We start from the raw sequence: 17,676 nt of genomic DNA, 5'->3' as shown, positions 1-17,676 counted from the left end.
TATACTAATAAAAAAAATAATAAAAATTTTATAGCTTATTAAAGTTCTTTTTGGTGGTATTAAAATGCTATCCATTTTACAAATATATTTATGATTAAAAATATGAAAGAAAAAAACATTATATCTTTAAATGTATAATTTGACATAATCATTCTTTAATGTGTGATAATATATTAATTATATTTATTAATCAACATAACTTTTGCAATTTTTAATTACACTAATAGTTAATAAGTAATCAAATAAAATTGGTTTATTCTTATGAAATTGTTAATTATCATTTTGTAGCTTATCAAAAATTTTTACACAATTTTCAGAATAATTTGATAAGAGTGACGGTATATATTATTATGAGATTATTTTAATTATTCATAAAAATATTTTTCATCCATCTAACTTTGACTTTAAAGGTTAAACGTTAATGAAAAATGATGAATTATAAGTTTATTCTTTTTTTATTTTGTTCTTACCTTTCTTTGGTATTATCATTAGATAACTTTGATATATATGAACTTGTATTCCATTACAAAGGATTTAATATAGATAATTTAAAAAAATTTTCTAATTTTCAAGATTTAAAAAATAAACAAACTCCAATATTTTCAAGTTTTGTAAGTTTAATTTTTATGAAATATTTTCTATTTTTTTTTTTAGTTTTCTGATTTATTTAAATCAGATTTTAAATTTCTTGATATTGTTGATGTAGAGTTAAGTGGTTTAAGTAAAGACTCATTTGATACTGTAATCTTTACTGGACAAATATATATTAACAATATTTTAAAAAGAAATAATCTTATTGATAAGATTAACAAAAATGGACCATTATCTGTTTTTAAAATATCAAAACCATCAGAATATTCTTTGTTATTTAAAGGAAGAATAAAATATAATCCTGATTCATATATTTTTGAGAATCAACTTTTAACATTTGGTTCATGTCAAAATGGTGGAATTCTTTTACCAAATGTTACATGTGAATGTAAAGATTATTTTACGGGACAGGATTGTGAAAAAATTGTATGCCTTAATTCTGGAATTGTACCATCAAATGGAAGATGTATCTGCCCACCTGGATTTATTTCAACTCACTGTGAACCATTACATTTAACACAACCAACAACATATTCTTTTGACTTTAATGATAAATCATTTATTTATGTTATTAATTTACGTGATTCAATGGCTGAAGATTTTCAATATCTTGTAACTAATACAAATAATGATCTTTTAAAAAAAATTAATACATACAAAAATTTTATTCTTACAACATATGTAAGTAACAGTAATCTTTCATTCAATTTCATAAAAACAACAACCTATACAACTGTAAATGAATTTATCACAGCCCTCGAGGCAGCAACATTTATTTATGGTGATTTAGAACAACCAACTTTACCAGCTATCTATAATACATTATCAACACAAGAGTCAATGAAAGCAAGATCAAATATGTTTGTATTTTGTGATTCTGTATCAAGTATGTCTGAGGGATACAATTTTTCTCAAATTTCTAATGATACTTTTGAAAAATATATCACTTTATCTTCTATTAATTGGAATATTAATATTTATTTTTCATTAACAAGTTCTTCTCTTTATCAAATAGATAAGAATGCTGATGGATTTTTGGTGTATGGAAGACTTGCCACTGCCAGTCTTGGACAAGTTTTTGATTTTGATTCAACAAAGAAAAATATTGGTAGTTTTGTTACTAATGTATTACCATTTTTATTATCAAAAGAAATTGTTGATTATGGAAATCAAATATCTCAATCTACATTTACTGTTACTTTAAATACTTTTGATGATTCAGTTAATATTATAATTATTGGTGGAGGGCAAATTCTTAATCAAACTCCAGTTTTTTCATTACTACCAATATCAATATATACAATAAATAAAAAAGATTTTGGTTCAATTAATTTCCAATGTAATGGAGCAATAAATTATTATATTTTTGGAGGAGTTAAAAATATTATTGTTCCTGGATTTACTACTATTACAGATGGAACCCACCCTGAAGTAGATATTTATTCATTCAATTTAATTAACCAATTTCCAATGAAAGCTGTTATGCGTGGATATAATGTTGCCACAAGTCAAATGACCCTTCAATCAAATTCTCAAAATGGTGGTGTAATTAATCTTGGTACCAGTACACCCAGAAATAGTCAACAAGAAGGATTATTTAATATTGAATTTAGTAATTCTATAAATAGTTGTTCAGTTGGATATAATGTTATTAAAATTCAATATAATGATTTGGTATCTAATTCAACATATACAAGAATTTTCCCAACATTATGTCAAATTGGATATGATTTATCAAAAGTTCCAATAACTTGTCAAAATGGTGGTACTCCAAATTCACAAGGAAATGGTTGTACATGTACTTCTGATTATATTGGAAACTTTTGTCAAACACCATTATGTTATAATGGTGGTTCTGTTAATCCTTATCCTCTTGGAACAGATAATCAATGTATATGTATAAATGGTTATCATGGTAATCATTGTGAAAAAGATACATGTCAAGATCAACAAAATCCTACATTTGACATTTCTCATAGAACTTTTTCTATTGTTATGGCAAATGTAAATTCACAGGCATACCTTGCACCATACATTGCAAATGCCATTGAACAATATGTAAATGTATCCTCAAAATTAAATCCTGATTTTGTTAATTATTTTACATTAACATTTTATTCTAATATATCTGATCTTGTAACTAATAATTATACAGCTTCTGTAGATTCAATAGAATTCACATCACCTGATGACTTGGTTAATAGTATTAGATTAAATAAATTTCCATTTTCAGCTGCAACATCACAAAATAGTTTTGAAGGTCTTATTAGTTCACTAAACTTACCTATTAAATATAATAGAAAAAGAATAATTTTTTGGTTTGTTGATCAAAATACAATTGAAGATGAGAATAATGTATTATTTGAGGAGGCACAAAAATCTGCCATTTCTAATGAAATACCTGTAAATATTATTTATGCTCAACCATTTAATCCATTTACTACTACAAATACTTCATCATGTCAAAATAATAAAAATCAACTTGAAAGTAAATTAAGTCAATTAGCTTATACAACTGGTGGTGTTATTCTTGATTTATGTACATTTCCAGATTTAAATAATATTCAAAATCTTTTTACAACATTTGGACAAATAAGTTATAGAGTAGAAAATGTTTTTCAAACAACTCTTCAACAATGTAATAGTAATCAAATTGCTACAGCTTCATTTAGTTCTAATGATAAAAAATTTGTTCTTATTAATTCAAATGCTAAAAATTCATTGACATTGTCTATAACTGATGCTAATAGTATTCCTCAACAAGTTGGTACTTCTATCTCAACAACTCCAAATATCTTTTTATATGATATATCTTCACTTCAAAAAAATACTAAATATATATTTGGGGTAAATTCACAAAATCAAGGATCATGTTTATTTACTATATTAGAAGAAAGTGATATTGTACCATTTATTGCTTTTACTCAATCTGTATCAATAAATTATAATGATACTAATCCTAGTTTTGGAATTCCATATCATCCTGTTATACATTTATCAACAGCCTTTCAAAATCAACCAACAATAGAATTAAATGATGTGTTAAAATTTTCAACTGGAGCATATGATAATACAGGAATCTTAAGATCATCATCATGTTCTTATGATTATTTTTATGATTCACAGTATGCATGTAAAGTAATGAATTCACCATTTTATTTGACGGCAACAATTAGTGTTAATATCTCATCAACAGAAACATTTACAGCTCAAAGATCAATTTTATCATATTGTCAAGGACCACCTTCTGGTGGATGTATAAATGGTGGTACATTAAATAATGGAACATGTATCTGTCCAAGTGGTTATTCTGGTAATTATTGTGAAAAACCATTATGTTATAATGGTGGAACATCAATACAAAATCAATGTAAATGTCCAACAAATTATTTTGGTAAATTTTGCCAATATATTGGTTGTGATTCCATTGATTATAAGACATTAAGTAATTTTAATAGATATTCTTATAATACAATTATTTTTATTGTTGAAAATACAGCTGATTCTGCAAATATGAATAATGATTTAATTAAAAATATAGAAACATTTATTAATACAGTTTCACAAAATAATGGTGCTAAAGAATTTGTTTTAATAACTGTTGATGATATATCTAGTCAAAATATTATTGTTACACCAAATCCATCACAATTTACTGAAATATTTAAAAAAGTTCTCTCTATACCATCATCAACATCATCTGGTCAAAATGTTAAAACATTTTCTGGAATTAATGCAGCTCTCCAATATTCTATATATAAACCAACAATTATTTATGTTTTTACAACAAATGGAGCAAGTGATACTAGTAGTCTTATTACAACATCCTCAAAAATTGGTAATTCAAATGTACAAATAAACTATATTTATGTTCCAAAAACAAATGTACAAACTCCATCATTTTCAACATCAACTAAATTTATGTATCCACAACTTATTGCTTATGGATCTGGTGGTCGTTTAATTGCAATAAATTATGGAAATGATTTGTCTTCTTTAATTACTAATTATCTTCCATCTACTTTACAGGAAGATGCAATTGTTGAGGATAAATTTGTTAGTGACTCTTCAAAATCATTAACAAAAGTATTTTTCCCTGTTGAAAATCAAACAGAATGGTTTACAATTTCTATTTTAGGAAAAAATGTTAATAATTTAAATACTTTAAAAGTTTATAATGGTAATGGAAATCTTGTACCACCACAACAATATGAAACATTAGTCTTCACATCTGGATATGTTGTAATAAAAATTTCTAGAATAGCATTTACACAAAATTTTTATGGACAATGGAAGGTAGAAGGTCAGGGTTCTTCTGGTTCATTAAGAATTCAAGTTAGAATAACTTCAAAAGTATTTGTCAAAGTTGGATTTAGTGAAACAATGACAAATGATTTTGTTAATAGACTTCCAGGAATTACATCAACATCCTCAACACAAAATTATATTGCAGCAAATCTTCCATATAGTATGTTTACAGATATGAATATATTTCTTGAAAATGCCAGAGTTTATTCAATTATTATGGATAGTGATACAACAACTGATATTACAATGTTTAATTTTAATTTACGTAATCCAGATACATGTTCATTTCAATATATTTCACCACAAATAACTATTCCTAAAATGAGTATACCAAATGTTATCATGATACAAATTAATGGTCAAGATCAATTTGCACAGTCTATACAACGCCTATTTTATTATATTCCAACACCAATAAATTGTATTAATGGTGTCCTCAATAATAATGGTTTTTGTAATTGTACTTCTACTGACTTTACAGGACTTGATTGTAATACAATAATATGTAAAAATGGTGGTACTTCAGATGGTTCAGTATGCTATTGTCCTCCAGGTTATTGGGGTGATTTATGTGAAAAAACATTTTCTTCAACATCTATAGCAACTACAACAACTACAACAATAGGACCAACAGTCACTCAAACAACATCACCTTTGAATACCAACCAATATTTTAGTTTATTCATTTGTGATAAATCTTCTAATGGAGCAAATACAATTGAAAATCAACTTAAAATAATAAATTCATTTTTTAATCCTACAAGTAATGTCTCAACATCACTTTTAATAGAATCAGAAGGTCAAGATACTCTTTATAATAACTATACAGTTATACAGGCAAATGACAATAATTTATTAAATGTTGAAACTCAATATGTACGTGCACAAAAAGCTTCAGGAGGTGATATAACATTCTTAAGTATTGTTCATAATAATCAAGTAAATATAAATTTAACAAATACCAATATTTATACAAAATCTCCTGGTAATGTTATCTTTGTTGGTTCTTCTATTTATGGAATAAGTGATACATTAACAACATTACAAAATATTAAACAAACTCAAAATAGTGGACTTAAAATTTTAGTTATTGTTATGGATCAACAATATAAACAAGTAGGAATAAAATTAACTGGAGATGAAAATTCTGTTTATCTTTATCAGAATGGAATATCTCAACCAAGTGATGCTGCTACATGGATCTTACAAAAACTTTCATCACCCTAAATTTTTGTTATAGTTATTATTATTATTATTAATTTTTTAAACTTTTTATTTTTAAATAAAAAAAAAAATTGAGAAAAGATTTAAAAATCTTCAAAATCTTTTTTAAGTATCATGTTTGGAAGGGATGCTTTATAAAATACAACACCTGTTGGTGGTACAATGACCTTCAATTTATCATTTGGATATAAAATTCCTTTTCTTTTATGCTCCCATAAATCTTTAAATACATATCCTTCTTTGTTTGTAAGACCAATTTTATCTAATTCAATTGCTGTTTCTAATTCATGTGTACCTCTATTAAATATAGCTACAGCATAAGAAAAAAGTTTTCTTTCACTGTCATATGGTGTCATTGGTTTAACAAATACCTGAATATTACTAACATTAAATATCATTCGTCCCATTATACCAAGAGGATCCTGGTCAACTGCTATTACATCTTCATTTTGAAGGATTTCTTTATACTCTACTGGTATGATACGTAAATCATTTGACATGATTAATGGTGAAGACCAGATGCTCCAAATTGTCATTTGTACTTTTGATTGATCAACTGTTATTTCAGTATTTCCAACAATTATCTTTAAAATATACATATAAATATTGTTATAAAAAAAAATTAAAAGAAAAGTTTTCTTTTTTTTTTTATTATAAAAATTAACTTACCATATCTGGATCATTCCATCTACCTGGCCCATTTACAGGTATCAATTTGTCTTGATTTGCAACATAATAGTCAATAATACTAAGTATACTTTTCCAACTTCTATTTATGTCATCAAAGTTTCTCCATAAATTACAATAATTTGCAATAACTGTATAATTAACCTTCTCTGGTTTTTGTATAAGGTATGCCGGCCAGCTGCAACTATAAACAATATTTGTCCCATTTAAATATTTACTAACTAATGGATAACGTATTGCCATTTCATCTTCATCAATATTACAACCATCTAACTTTAAATAATCAACTTTCCATTCTTTAAATGTTTCTATATCAATTAATTCATGTTTTAATGTTCCTGGATATCCTCCACATGTTAATGTTCCAATATCACCATATATAGCAAATTTAAGATTTTTTTCATGTACCTATATATAAATATTTTATGTATATATTTTAAAAAAAAATCAAAAAAAATAAATAAAAATAAAATTTACATATTTAGCTAAAGCAGGAATACCTGAAGGAAACCTTATCTTATCAGCAACCAACTTTCCACTACTATCTCTATTTTTTTCAGTCCAACAATCATCAACATGAATATATTCATAACCAACATCTTTATATCCATGTTCAATCATAGCATCAGCCATATCCATATAAAGATTCTCATTAATACAACTAAATGGATGCCTTTCACAATCAGTTTCACAATAAAATTTTGTCCATGACATCCATCCCATAGGTGGAAGTCTTGCTAAACCATTCTCTAGTCCATTAATAGTAAGTATAAATATAAAAAATAACAAAAGTAAGATATTTAACATGATACTTTAAAAAAAAAATGATAAATAAGAAAAAAAAAAATTTAAAATGATAATGTGATGACTTTATATAGTATAAAATATAAAGACAATTGAAACAATATAAAAAAAAATGCCTTTAATCAAGTTATATTTGTTTGTAAAAGAAATAAGTAAAAAAGATATTGACAATCAACTTGGGGTCAATCAAGTCACATACACATAAATGGAAAAATTTATTTTTTATCTTCTATATTATCTTATCTTAATATATATTTTAATCTATTTATTTAAATGATATATAATATAATGTCTATATTATATATAAAAAGAAACCGATACTAGAATTATTAAAATATTGTATAGTATAAAAAAAAAGTGATAATTGAACATGATATAAAGATTTAAAAATAAAAAATATATCAATGAATTGTTGAAATGTTTAAGTATTATTTATCCATTCATGTTGTTATCTTTAAAATGATATAAAAGTGTTGTAAAAAAAAGAATATATTAGAAATATTAAATTTCATCTATTATATTTTTGTTGGTTAAAGGTATTTTTGATAAAACAAAAAAAAATAAAATAAAATAAATGACATATTTATATAAATCATCTTCAGAGGTGCTTTTAATTGATCTTGAAATTTAAGATAACTTTGTTTATAGAAAATATATTTTAAAGCATATGTTATCAAAATATTTAACTTTTTTTTTTCTCTCTCTTTTTTCGGGGTAAATTTATCATCATCTTGTTTCAAAATGAAAAATGATAATATAAAATTGACTTAGGAGTATGTTAATGTGTTAATTTTAAAGTTTATTTATTATTAATTGTCTATTTAATTTGTATTAATATTGTAACTTTAATTGCTCTTTTAATGTGACATTATTTTAAAAATCTTTTAACAAGGTAATTTTTAAATTAATAAAAAAAATATAATAATAAAAGAGGGTCAATTTCTTTTGACTTTTTATTCTCCTCCTATAACCTTATCCTCTTTTTGATATTTAATCTTTTTAGATAGAAAAAGTATTAAAAGGCGGTAGGGTATTTTTATATTTTAATATCTTAGCTTAACATATCCATAAAATATTTAAAATAATCTTATTATTAAAACATTATCAATCTCAATTCAATTTCAATTGCCATTGAATGATGGTTTGCGGTTTGTAATGAACTGAAATAACATTATTTATCTATTCTTTTTCTTTTAACTTTTAACATTTATTATATTTGATAAGTCAATGTATAAATTTATTAAACATATGTTATAGAAATAAAATGTTTCATTTTAAGTAATAATGATTTTATATACCTATTTCCTTTATTTTCTTTATTAAACCTTGATTATAGTGTAAAAATTAACAACAAAATCATTCATCTATGTGTGGTAAATAATTATATTCTCTTTTACCTATATATATATATATATATTTATATATTTATGTATATATATATATAAATATATATCTAAATACAACATCTACTAATATATATTAATATATATATATATAACGTGAGTAAGAAAGAAAGAAAGAAAATTAATATACATCTTTTTACAGCAATACATTTTCTTTTTATTAAACAAAACTTGCCACTTTTTAACTTTGAGCTATTAAATATAGAATACAAATTAAAAGTTAACTAGAAATGGATAGTTAATTAAATTATTTAACAACCCTACACATTTTTTTTCACATATTTATATAACTTCACCATTATCCATCACCAAAACACAACGTTTTAAAAATATTTTTTTTTTTTTGAACAAATAAATCTTATTTTATTAATTTCCTTCCTCAAAAGATACTTAACAAATATTGCAATTTTTTCACAAAATAATACATCAAACTTTTTATCAATATTTTATTGTTACTCTTTTAAAATACTCTATATATGGTTTATATTACTTTTTTTTTTTTTAAATTTATACATCTTTATTATAACCAATTTTCAAGGGAAAATGTATCTTTGTATGATGTAATATAATACAATAGCTTTTCTTAAACCAAATCACCTTTCATTATTTCCACTCTTTTATATAATTTATTTATTTTTGTATTTTATTGTATGGAAATAAATAAAAAAAAATAGATTTTTTGATTATATAAATGAGAAAATTATACTTAATATTATTTTACTATTTTTATTTGTTTTTTTTTATATCTAATTTACTATCATTTTAATGTTAATGTACAATGTTTTTAACTGTTTCAAGGATTATTTTTCTATATAACATTATTAATGTAATAAAATAAAATATGTAAATAGATTTACGTATATCATTAGATGATAATTGCCATAATATGGTTACCTCATCAACCGATATATTTTTATTAATCTAATATTCTCCTCTTTCAATCAAGGAAATATTAATTATATTTTTCTTGTTCCAAAAAAAAAAAAAATTGTATTCTTTTGAATTGGATTTTTTTAAAATTATCTTTATAATTTTAATTACTCTTTTTTTTCACTTGAATAAAAAAAACTATTTATTAAGTAAATACATTTTCCTAAAAACATGTTTATAAGTTTTGAGTGGCAAAAATTTTTAATCTTTAAAAAAAAAAAATAGTTGTATATTAGTTTTTTTCTCCTCCTCTCTTTTAACCTGGTATCTTTTACATTAAATAAGAGGATATTACATTTAAATATATAATATATATTATTCTAGACAAAAGATTAAACTTATGATATCTTTATATTATATTTATTAGTTAACATATTTAATATTTTACCTTAAATGTAAAAGGATTATTAGCTTCCATGACAACGGTCACCTTTTATACTTTAATAAATATATTTAAAATACATCTATCTAACATTATTATTTACTATTTCATTTTTAAATTCTATAATTATTGCATTTAAATACCTACTATTATATTAATTATACATTTTTTATATTTATATAGAAGAAAAAAAAAATTTTTATTTTTTTTTTTTAGTTCTTATACTATTATATCTAAATACAAAAGTATTATTTATATTTGTTAACCAAATTATTACATAAATCCAAGCTAATAAATATTTACCAAAACCAGTTTAAATATGTCAAAAGATATTTTTACAACTTTATTACCTCCCAACAAGGATAACACTAGTTTTTTAAATATTTCACCTTCTCCAATCACTCAATCAAAGTCACTTCATAATTCTCCAATTCCAATAATAGATTATCAAAATAAATCATTAAATAATATCACTTTACTAAATGATGTTCAAAATATGTTAACTACAAGTATAATGGAGGAGGTAAATAAAAATGAATTAGAAAAGAATATTAATAATAATATTTTTGAAACAACAACATCATTTAATAATTTAACTAATATTGAGTTGTTTAATAATATTTCAACATCAATGGTACCACAGAAGATGAGTGAAATATTAGGCAATATTACTAGTAATAATAATACATTAGATGTTATACCATCATCAAATTCTGAAATGACAACATTTCATTTTAATATTACTCAAAATGTCACAGATATCATTGGTAAGGCGATTGATGAAGTCAAAGATGATTTTGAAAATATGGTTAATAGTAGTAGTAGTAGCAATAGTAGTGGTACAATAATAACATCTATTATAAGTACAACTATAAGGACAACCAGATTAAAACATCATAATAATATTTTTGGTATTTTTTACTTTTTTTTTCTAACAAATTTTTATTACTTTTTTTTTTATAGAAAAATATCCGTTTCTTGTATATTTAATATTAATCGCAATTGTTATTATATTTTTCCTATTTCTTGGTGTTGTTATTTCATTTCTTATTAGTAATAGAAGAAGAATTATACGCCAAGAAAGAAGTGATAAGGCTTTAAATGAGTACGGGAATCTAAATGGAAGAAGAAGTATTATTAAATATCTTTTTAAATGTTGTGGTAAAAGAAAGGAAGACTACGGTAATTTGGAACGACAAATATCTGCTAGTAATTTAGCTCCGTATCGTCGGCCTCCCCTACCACCAATAAAAAAAAGAGCTGGTGATGATGAAGGTAAGATTATGATTAAAAAAAATAATTTATCTATCGTTAAAAAATATTAATTATTTTTTATTACATTTATTTATTGGCTTCTATTTTATTTTAATACAAAAATATTAATAAAAAATATAATAATTTAAAAAAAAAAATTATTAATCTTTATTTTTTAGATGGTTTTGAGGGAAGTTATGTTCCAGATGGAAGGCAAAGACTTAGACCAATACAAATGTTAGATCCTGCTGTCTATGGAACATTAGAAAATGACAATAGTACTAGATCAACAATGAATCAAAGTTATAAAAGTACAACCTTAACAACAAATACATCAACAATAGGTACCAATCAAGGAAAAAGAAATTTTTATAAAGAACGGGAATTATAAAAATATAAATTTTTTTTTTTTAAATTAATCATAATATATTATGTACATAATATTACTTCATAAAATTACTAATAAACTTTATTATATTAATAAAATATACAAATATATATATAGTATTTCTATTAAACTTTCTTTTTTAGAAATACTGGTAATAGAGAAAGTGAGGCAAAAAATGTTAATAACAAAATTGAATTCCATGACCATATTTGATTTGTATCTGTCATTAAATTTAATGTCTTCCCTGCTTGTATAAAGACTATTGATGGTGGTGCTACACCTAACATTGTTCCAAAGAAAAATGGCACTAAAGGTACATTGACAATTGGACTTGTCATATTAATAAACCAATTTGGAAATAATGGTGTAACACGAAGAAAAAAGATATAATTAAAAATATTTGAACGATGTTTATCAATTTCTTTTTGCCATGCTTCAATTTTTTGTGGATAATACTTTATTAATAATTCCCGTCCAATCCATTGAGAAAAAAAGTAACATACAGATGCTCCAATTGCTGAACACTAAATCATTTATTTTATAAAAATAAATTAATCATTATTTATAAAAATTATTAACTTACCGTACAAACAAGTAAGCAGGCATGATAAAAATTAAACAGGTATCCTGATAAGAATGTTAAAAATAATGAACCTGGTATAGCAAATGATTGAAGAATTATATACAATGCTACTACACCAGATAAAACATTATAGTAATGTTTGTCTGTATATCTTGATAAAACTATACCCAATTGTTTTGCATCCTCTAAATTTCTTGGATATTTTAAATGTACTTTTTCATTTCTAAAAAGAAAAAATATTTTTTGTTAATTAAAAATATTAAGATAATAAAAATAATAAAAACATACTCTTCTAATGAAGGAAATTTTATATATATTACGTATAAGGCTGTTGCATAGACTCCAAAAACTAAAGCTACAATGGATAATTGCTTGTTTGATAACATTATAAAAATAATGGTAGTAAATTTTATTTTTTTTTTCTTATAAAAAAATAAATACTAAGAATAAATTTTCAAGCAAACAATTAATATACAAATGCTTGTCTCATGTATTATAACAAATAATTAACAAATTATAACAAATATTAGTAAAGCAAAATTATCAAAAATTATGTCATGTACTAACCAATTGGTAAAGTGTTTTATAACGCACCGTCATTAATTTTAACTTGTTATCATATATGAAAATGTACATAATAGTATTAAATATTTTGAATAATATATAGATAAGAAATAAAGTATGAAATATTTTTTAATTATTATTAATCTATTTTAATATTATGAAAAATAATATATTAATAATGAAAAGTATAAATTATTTATTTTAACTAAGTATTTCTTTTCTATAAATTTTATAGCAAAATTTTTTAATTAACATTTTTTTTGGCAAAATGCTAATTTTAAAAGTTACATTAATGTTAAGAGTAAAAAAAAATTAGAAGAAACACTTGTAAAATTAAATTTCTGTAAAAAATTAATTTTGATGTTAGATATGTAATTTTGAAGTTGACTTAATTTCTTAAGTTTTTAAAAATACACTTTTACTTATAATTCAAAAAATAAGGCATAAATAAAAATATATTAAAAAAGAAAAAATTTACTTTGAAAATTGAATTATTAAACAAATTTTAAAAAAATCATAATAAGTGGGTTGATAAAAACTTTTAGTGGTATAAATTTTATTAAATTACTAATAGATAATACAAAAAAAAATATCAAAATATAATAAATATACTAAATAATTTAAAAATACGAATTATTTACAATAGTTTTTGGTTACAATTCTTCGACAGCTTTTACATTTCACCTGACAACAATATTCAAATTTACAATTACATGGTTCTTCAATTAATTCCATATGTGAGGTGAAACCTTTATCGCAACATAATTCATTACAATGTTCCTGTGAAAAGCATTCTCTTCCTGATACACCAGATATTCCTAAAGTTCCATTTTTTTGACAAAAATTACTAAAAGAATCATAGTATATTAAATCACGGGAAAAAGATAAGCTTCCACCTCTGGCATCAACACTTCTGGTGTTGTGTGTTTTAATAATTTTAGCTGAATTCAATAACTGTTTCAAATCACCTCCAATTTCATCAATACTACCTGTACTCATCCAACAAGTCTTTGTTTGACAAGACCCACTAATACCATGACATTTGCAAACTTTTTTATAACTTTTCTTAGCCATGATTCTTCCAATCATAAAATTATGATTATCCATTAAAATACCAGGATGACTATTCTTTTTTTGATGATCAAAAAAGTGCCTCACAACATTTCCGGCATATTTTATATTGTCAGAACAACCACTCCACCTGAAACCATATTTCTCTTCCATATCAATTTCATTTTCAGGCATTGAACCACAATTACACCTAGGATTACTTCCTCTGGCACATCCTTTAGCAACAGAAATAGTTGCAGCAGCCGAAGCATAAGCATAAACAAAAGCTTTTTCTTTAATTTGAAGTTTTGATATGTCAAAACCAAACACATTATCTTCGTTAGTTTCTTTACAATTCCAAACATCATTTTGAAATAAATTTGTACAATGAACTTTTGCTTTAACAATACCATTCAAAATATCTTCAAAAGAAGTTCCATGATTATAACAAATTGATCTTTGACGGTTAGTTAAATTAGGTATGTCGTTACAATTAAATAATGTTTCATTTTGTTGAATGTTTTCGTAGAATTTTATTAATGATCTATAAAAAAATATAAAAAGTTTTAATTTATTGTTTAAAATAAAAAAAAGAAACTTACATGAATGATGTGACATTTAGAAAAAAGATATTAAGTAAGATGATTAGTTTTAACATTGTAAAAAAAAGTTAAAATATGTTAGAAGGGTAAATTACTATTTATTTTAAGATAAAAGTAAGATTATTTATACTTGTTGAAAACTTTTTATCATTACTAATCTTCAAGCTAGAAAAATGCATGTTGTTTTGAGAGTAATATGTTTGATAAATTGCTTGTAGCAATAAATGAATGAAATAAACTAGAGTTTTGAACTGTCATATATTTCTTATAGTTTGATAGCAAAGTTTTTTTTTTAGTTTATTTGATTGTAAAGATATTGTTTAAATTGATAAAAATGATATGTTTAATTTTGTTACAGTTCAGTGATTGACATATTATATATATTTATGTTTAAATTATATTTTTTTTTGTTAAAACAACTGATTAAAAAATAAATTATTTTGTTGCAAAAGGAATAAAAGTGTATTGTCAAATATTCATTAATTTATATAGAAATTTCAAATAAATATAAAGTTTACATAAAATCAATGAACATTTTATTGTTATAAATATTTGCAATTAAATGAAATTGGTAAAATTTAATCTTTTTGCAAAGGGGCTTTTCAATATACATGGAAAAAAATATGTTAAAAAGTGGTGACTTTAATTATCTTGCTGATAAAGTTACAGTTGGTTTAATTTGTGATTTAGATGCTGATTTACTTTTTTTAGATTTAGAAGTTGAACTATTACTTTTTGATGATTTTGAATTGCTCTTACTTTTGGATGATTTACTTTTTTTAGATTTACTTGTTTTTGATAAACTTCCTGATAATGAACATTCTTCTGATCTCATGCGACGTTTTCTTTTAATTCTTATAAAGAGAAATACAGCAACAGCGGCAGCAATCAGAACTACAAAGGCAACTACAGCAACAACTATAAATGTAGTTCTATCTGTATATATAACAGTTTCCGCCGCTTTACCTTTCATTAATTCTTTTTCATTGTCAAAATTGAAAGATGTTGTTAATCTGGTACCATATACAGTATCATAACTGCATTTCATAATATCACCTTTGCGTAAAATTGTTTTAAATTCAATTCTTTTTTTTTCTTCATTAAGAATAAAATGATCACTTAGATATAATTCATTTAAACTTGTTACTGTTTTTTTACCTTGAAACTCCATAGATACTTGTACTAGTTTGGCAAAATTTGGATATTCTAGAATACACCAAGAATTTATAGTTTCTTGATGATGAACTCGAACAGGAAGTTTCAAAACCATACCGTCTTCTGGAAGAATGACAAAATGATCTGCTTGATCAATAGGAATATGATGCTCTCTTTGATTTGGTATACATTTATAAAGACCATAGTAATCCATATTACCTTCCTTAAATGTTATAACTTTATTATCACTTGGATCTTCAACAGCTTTATCTATATTATTTAATCCTTCAACTTTAACAAACTGAGGTGTAAGAAATTGATCAAAGTACTTTTTAAACATACTTTGATGTTCAGGTTTGCTAACATGAGTTTTACCTTTACATTTTATATCAATGATTTTTTCACTGGTTAAAGCAAAAGCATTTTTTTCTACTATTATTGTTTTTGCTTGTTTATAATCAGGTAATGCTATATCTTTACCCAATTTAACACTTGTTTCAAGCTCAATATTAATTTTTAATGTTTCAGGTATATTTTTTAATTTATAGTAACATACTGCTTTTAATGGAATTTTTGGTGCATCAACTAAATTAGTATATCTATCGTCACCACCATAAATATTGTATACTAAAAATATTGATTTATAATAAAAATGGGTTGGAATGAAAGTTTGATAACTAAACTTTCTTTTGTCTTTTCCAACGGCATTATTGTCTATATAAGCAATAAAAAGATAATTGTGACTATTCTGAATTGTTATTGCTTCTCTACAAGTTAATGATTGACCATTCACTTCTTGAAAATCTATAATACTTTCTGGTACATTATTTGTTTCATACTTTAAACCATAACTCCACTTTAAAACTGATTTATCATACATTGTAACTATATTGCAAGTTTTTATTGTAGAATTTTTATCAGGTACTAATGGAGACATAAATATTTGCTTATAGACTTTACTGTATAAATAATTATGGTCCAAAGAATGATGAATTAATTTTGCATCAATTGGTCCTGTTGAAGGATGGTATTCAAATTTCATTAAACTTTTTGGATGAATCCAACCTTGTTTTGGACATTCATAAGCATTTGGAACTTTAACATCAGTTGGTAAAGTTTTAGCTATGTAATTTTTAGTACTAAAATATGTTAAAAAAAAAGCGTGAGGTACATCATCAATATTAACATCATCTTCAGATCCAAATTTTTTGGTAGAAAGCAATACAATTCCTCCTTCACAGACAAATACATTACAATACATATCAAATTTAGCAACTTCTAGACTTTTAATTCCATTACCATTTAATGGTGTATAAACTGTTGCATACTTTATTACACCATCACCTTTATTTAATGTAACTTTAACACCTTCTTCATTTGTAAAATCATCCATATTAATACTAATGATATTCAATTGTTTAAGACCTAATTTATTTCCAAAATAAACAGTATCTTCAAGTTTTTTTTTACTAATAGAAAATGTTTTAACTATTGTATTTTGTTTTAGTCCAACAACTTTTACATTCATATTTCCAAAATTTTCTCCATAGTTCTTATCAACAGCATACAAAATACTTATAAAATAAAAAAACAATATTGTTTTAAAAAGGTAGTCTTTATGAATATATATCATTTTAAAAAAATATGACAAAAATTTTTGAATCCATCTTTTATTAATAAAAGATTTTTTCTATAATTTTAATTTTTTTTTCTTAATATTCAAAATTTTACTTAGTTTTATAAGAAAATAT

At 23.5% G+C, this 17,676-nt stretch overlaps 7 protein-coding genes across 7 annotated transcripts; 3 read left to right on the top strand and 4 right to left on the bottom strand.

Annotated features, from left to right (window-relative positions):
- Positions 1–428: 428 nt before the first annotated feature.
- SRAE_1000107000 (Epidermal growth factor-like domain-containing protein) lies at positions 429–6,126 on the top strand (the record flags this gene model as incomplete). Its single annotated transcript, XM_024647979.1, has 2 exons — positions 429–611; positions 655–6,126. 2 exons carry the CDS (start codon positions 429–431, stop codon positions 6,124–6,126), a joined length of 5,655 nt encoding a protein of 1,884 aa, XP_024502003.1.
- An 80-nt stretch (positions 6,127–6,206) lies between these two features.
- Positions 6,207–7,617, bottom strand: SRAE_1000106900 (Glycoside hydrolase, clan GH-D family and Glycoside hydrolase, family 27 and Glycosyl hydrolase, family 13, all-beta domain and Aldolase-type TIM barrel domain and Glycoside hydrolase, superfamily domain-containing protein; the record flags this gene model as incomplete). The annotated part of the gene is made up of 3 exons (XM_024647978.1): positions 6,207–6,707; positions 6,793–7,218; positions 7,288–7,617. 3 exons carry the CDS (start codon positions 7,615–7,617, stop codon positions 6,207–6,209), a joined length of 1,257 nt encoding a protein of 418 aa, XP_024502002.1.
- Positions 7,618–10,648: 3,031 nt separating this feature from the next.
- Positions 10,649–11,974, top strand: SRAE_1000106800 (Hypothetical protein; the record flags this gene model as incomplete). Its single annotated transcript, XM_024647977.1, has 3 exons — positions 10,649–11,240; positions 11,293–11,604; positions 11,763–11,974. 3 exons carry the CDS (start codon positions 10,649–10,651, stop codon positions 11,972–11,974), a joined length of 1,116 nt encoding a protein of 371 aa, XP_024502001.1.
- Positions 11,975–12,096: 122 nt separating this feature from the next.
- SRAE_1000106700 (Transmembrane protein 41B) lies at positions 12,097–12,940 on the bottom strand (the record flags this gene model as incomplete). Its single annotated transcript, XM_024647976.1, has 3 exons — positions 12,097–12,495; positions 12,555–12,777; positions 12,843–12,940. The coding sequence occupies 3 exons, from the start codon at positions 12,938–12,940 to the stop codon at positions 12,097–12,099; spliced, it is 720 nt and encodes a 239-aa protein (XP_024502000.1).
- An 811-nt stretch (positions 12,941–13,751) lies between these two features.
- On the bottom strand, positions 13,752–14,826 carry SRAE_1000106600 (Protein Wnt-4; the record flags this gene model as incomplete). Its single annotated transcript, XM_024647975.1, has 2 exons — positions 13,752–14,712; positions 14,771–14,826. 2 exons carry the CDS (start codon positions 14,824–14,826, stop codon positions 13,752–13,754), a joined length of 1,017 nt encoding a protein of 338 aa, XP_024501999.1.
- Positions 14,827–15,381: 555 nt separating this feature from the next.
- SRAE_1000106500 (Hypothetical protein) lies at positions 15,382–15,807 on the top strand (the record flags this gene model as incomplete). Its single annotated transcript, XM_024647973.1, has 1 exon — positions 15,382–15,807. The coding sequence occupies one exon, from the start codon at positions 15,382–15,384 to the stop codon at positions 15,805–15,807; it is 426 nt and encodes a 141-aa protein (XP_024501998.1).
- On the bottom strand, positions 15,417–17,453 carry SRAE_1000106400 (Hypothetical protein; the record flags this gene model as incomplete). The annotated part of the gene is made up of 1 exon (XM_024647972.1): positions 15,417–17,453. The coding sequence occupies one exon, from the start codon at positions 17,451–17,453 to the stop codon at positions 15,417–15,419; it is 2,037 nt and encodes a 678-aa protein (XP_024501997.1).
- Positions 17,454–17,676: the final 223 nt, after the last annotated feature.

Source organism: Strongyloides ratti (genome assembly GCF_001040885.1).
Source record: "Strongyloides ratti genome assembly S_ratti_ED321, chromosome : 1".
Lineage (NCBI taxonomy): Eukaryota > Metazoa > Nematoda > Chromadorea > Rhabditida > Strongyloididae > Strongyloides > Strongyloides ratti.
Note: the sequence above shows the minus strand (reverse complement) of the source record. Positions and strands in the feature narration are given on the sequence as shown.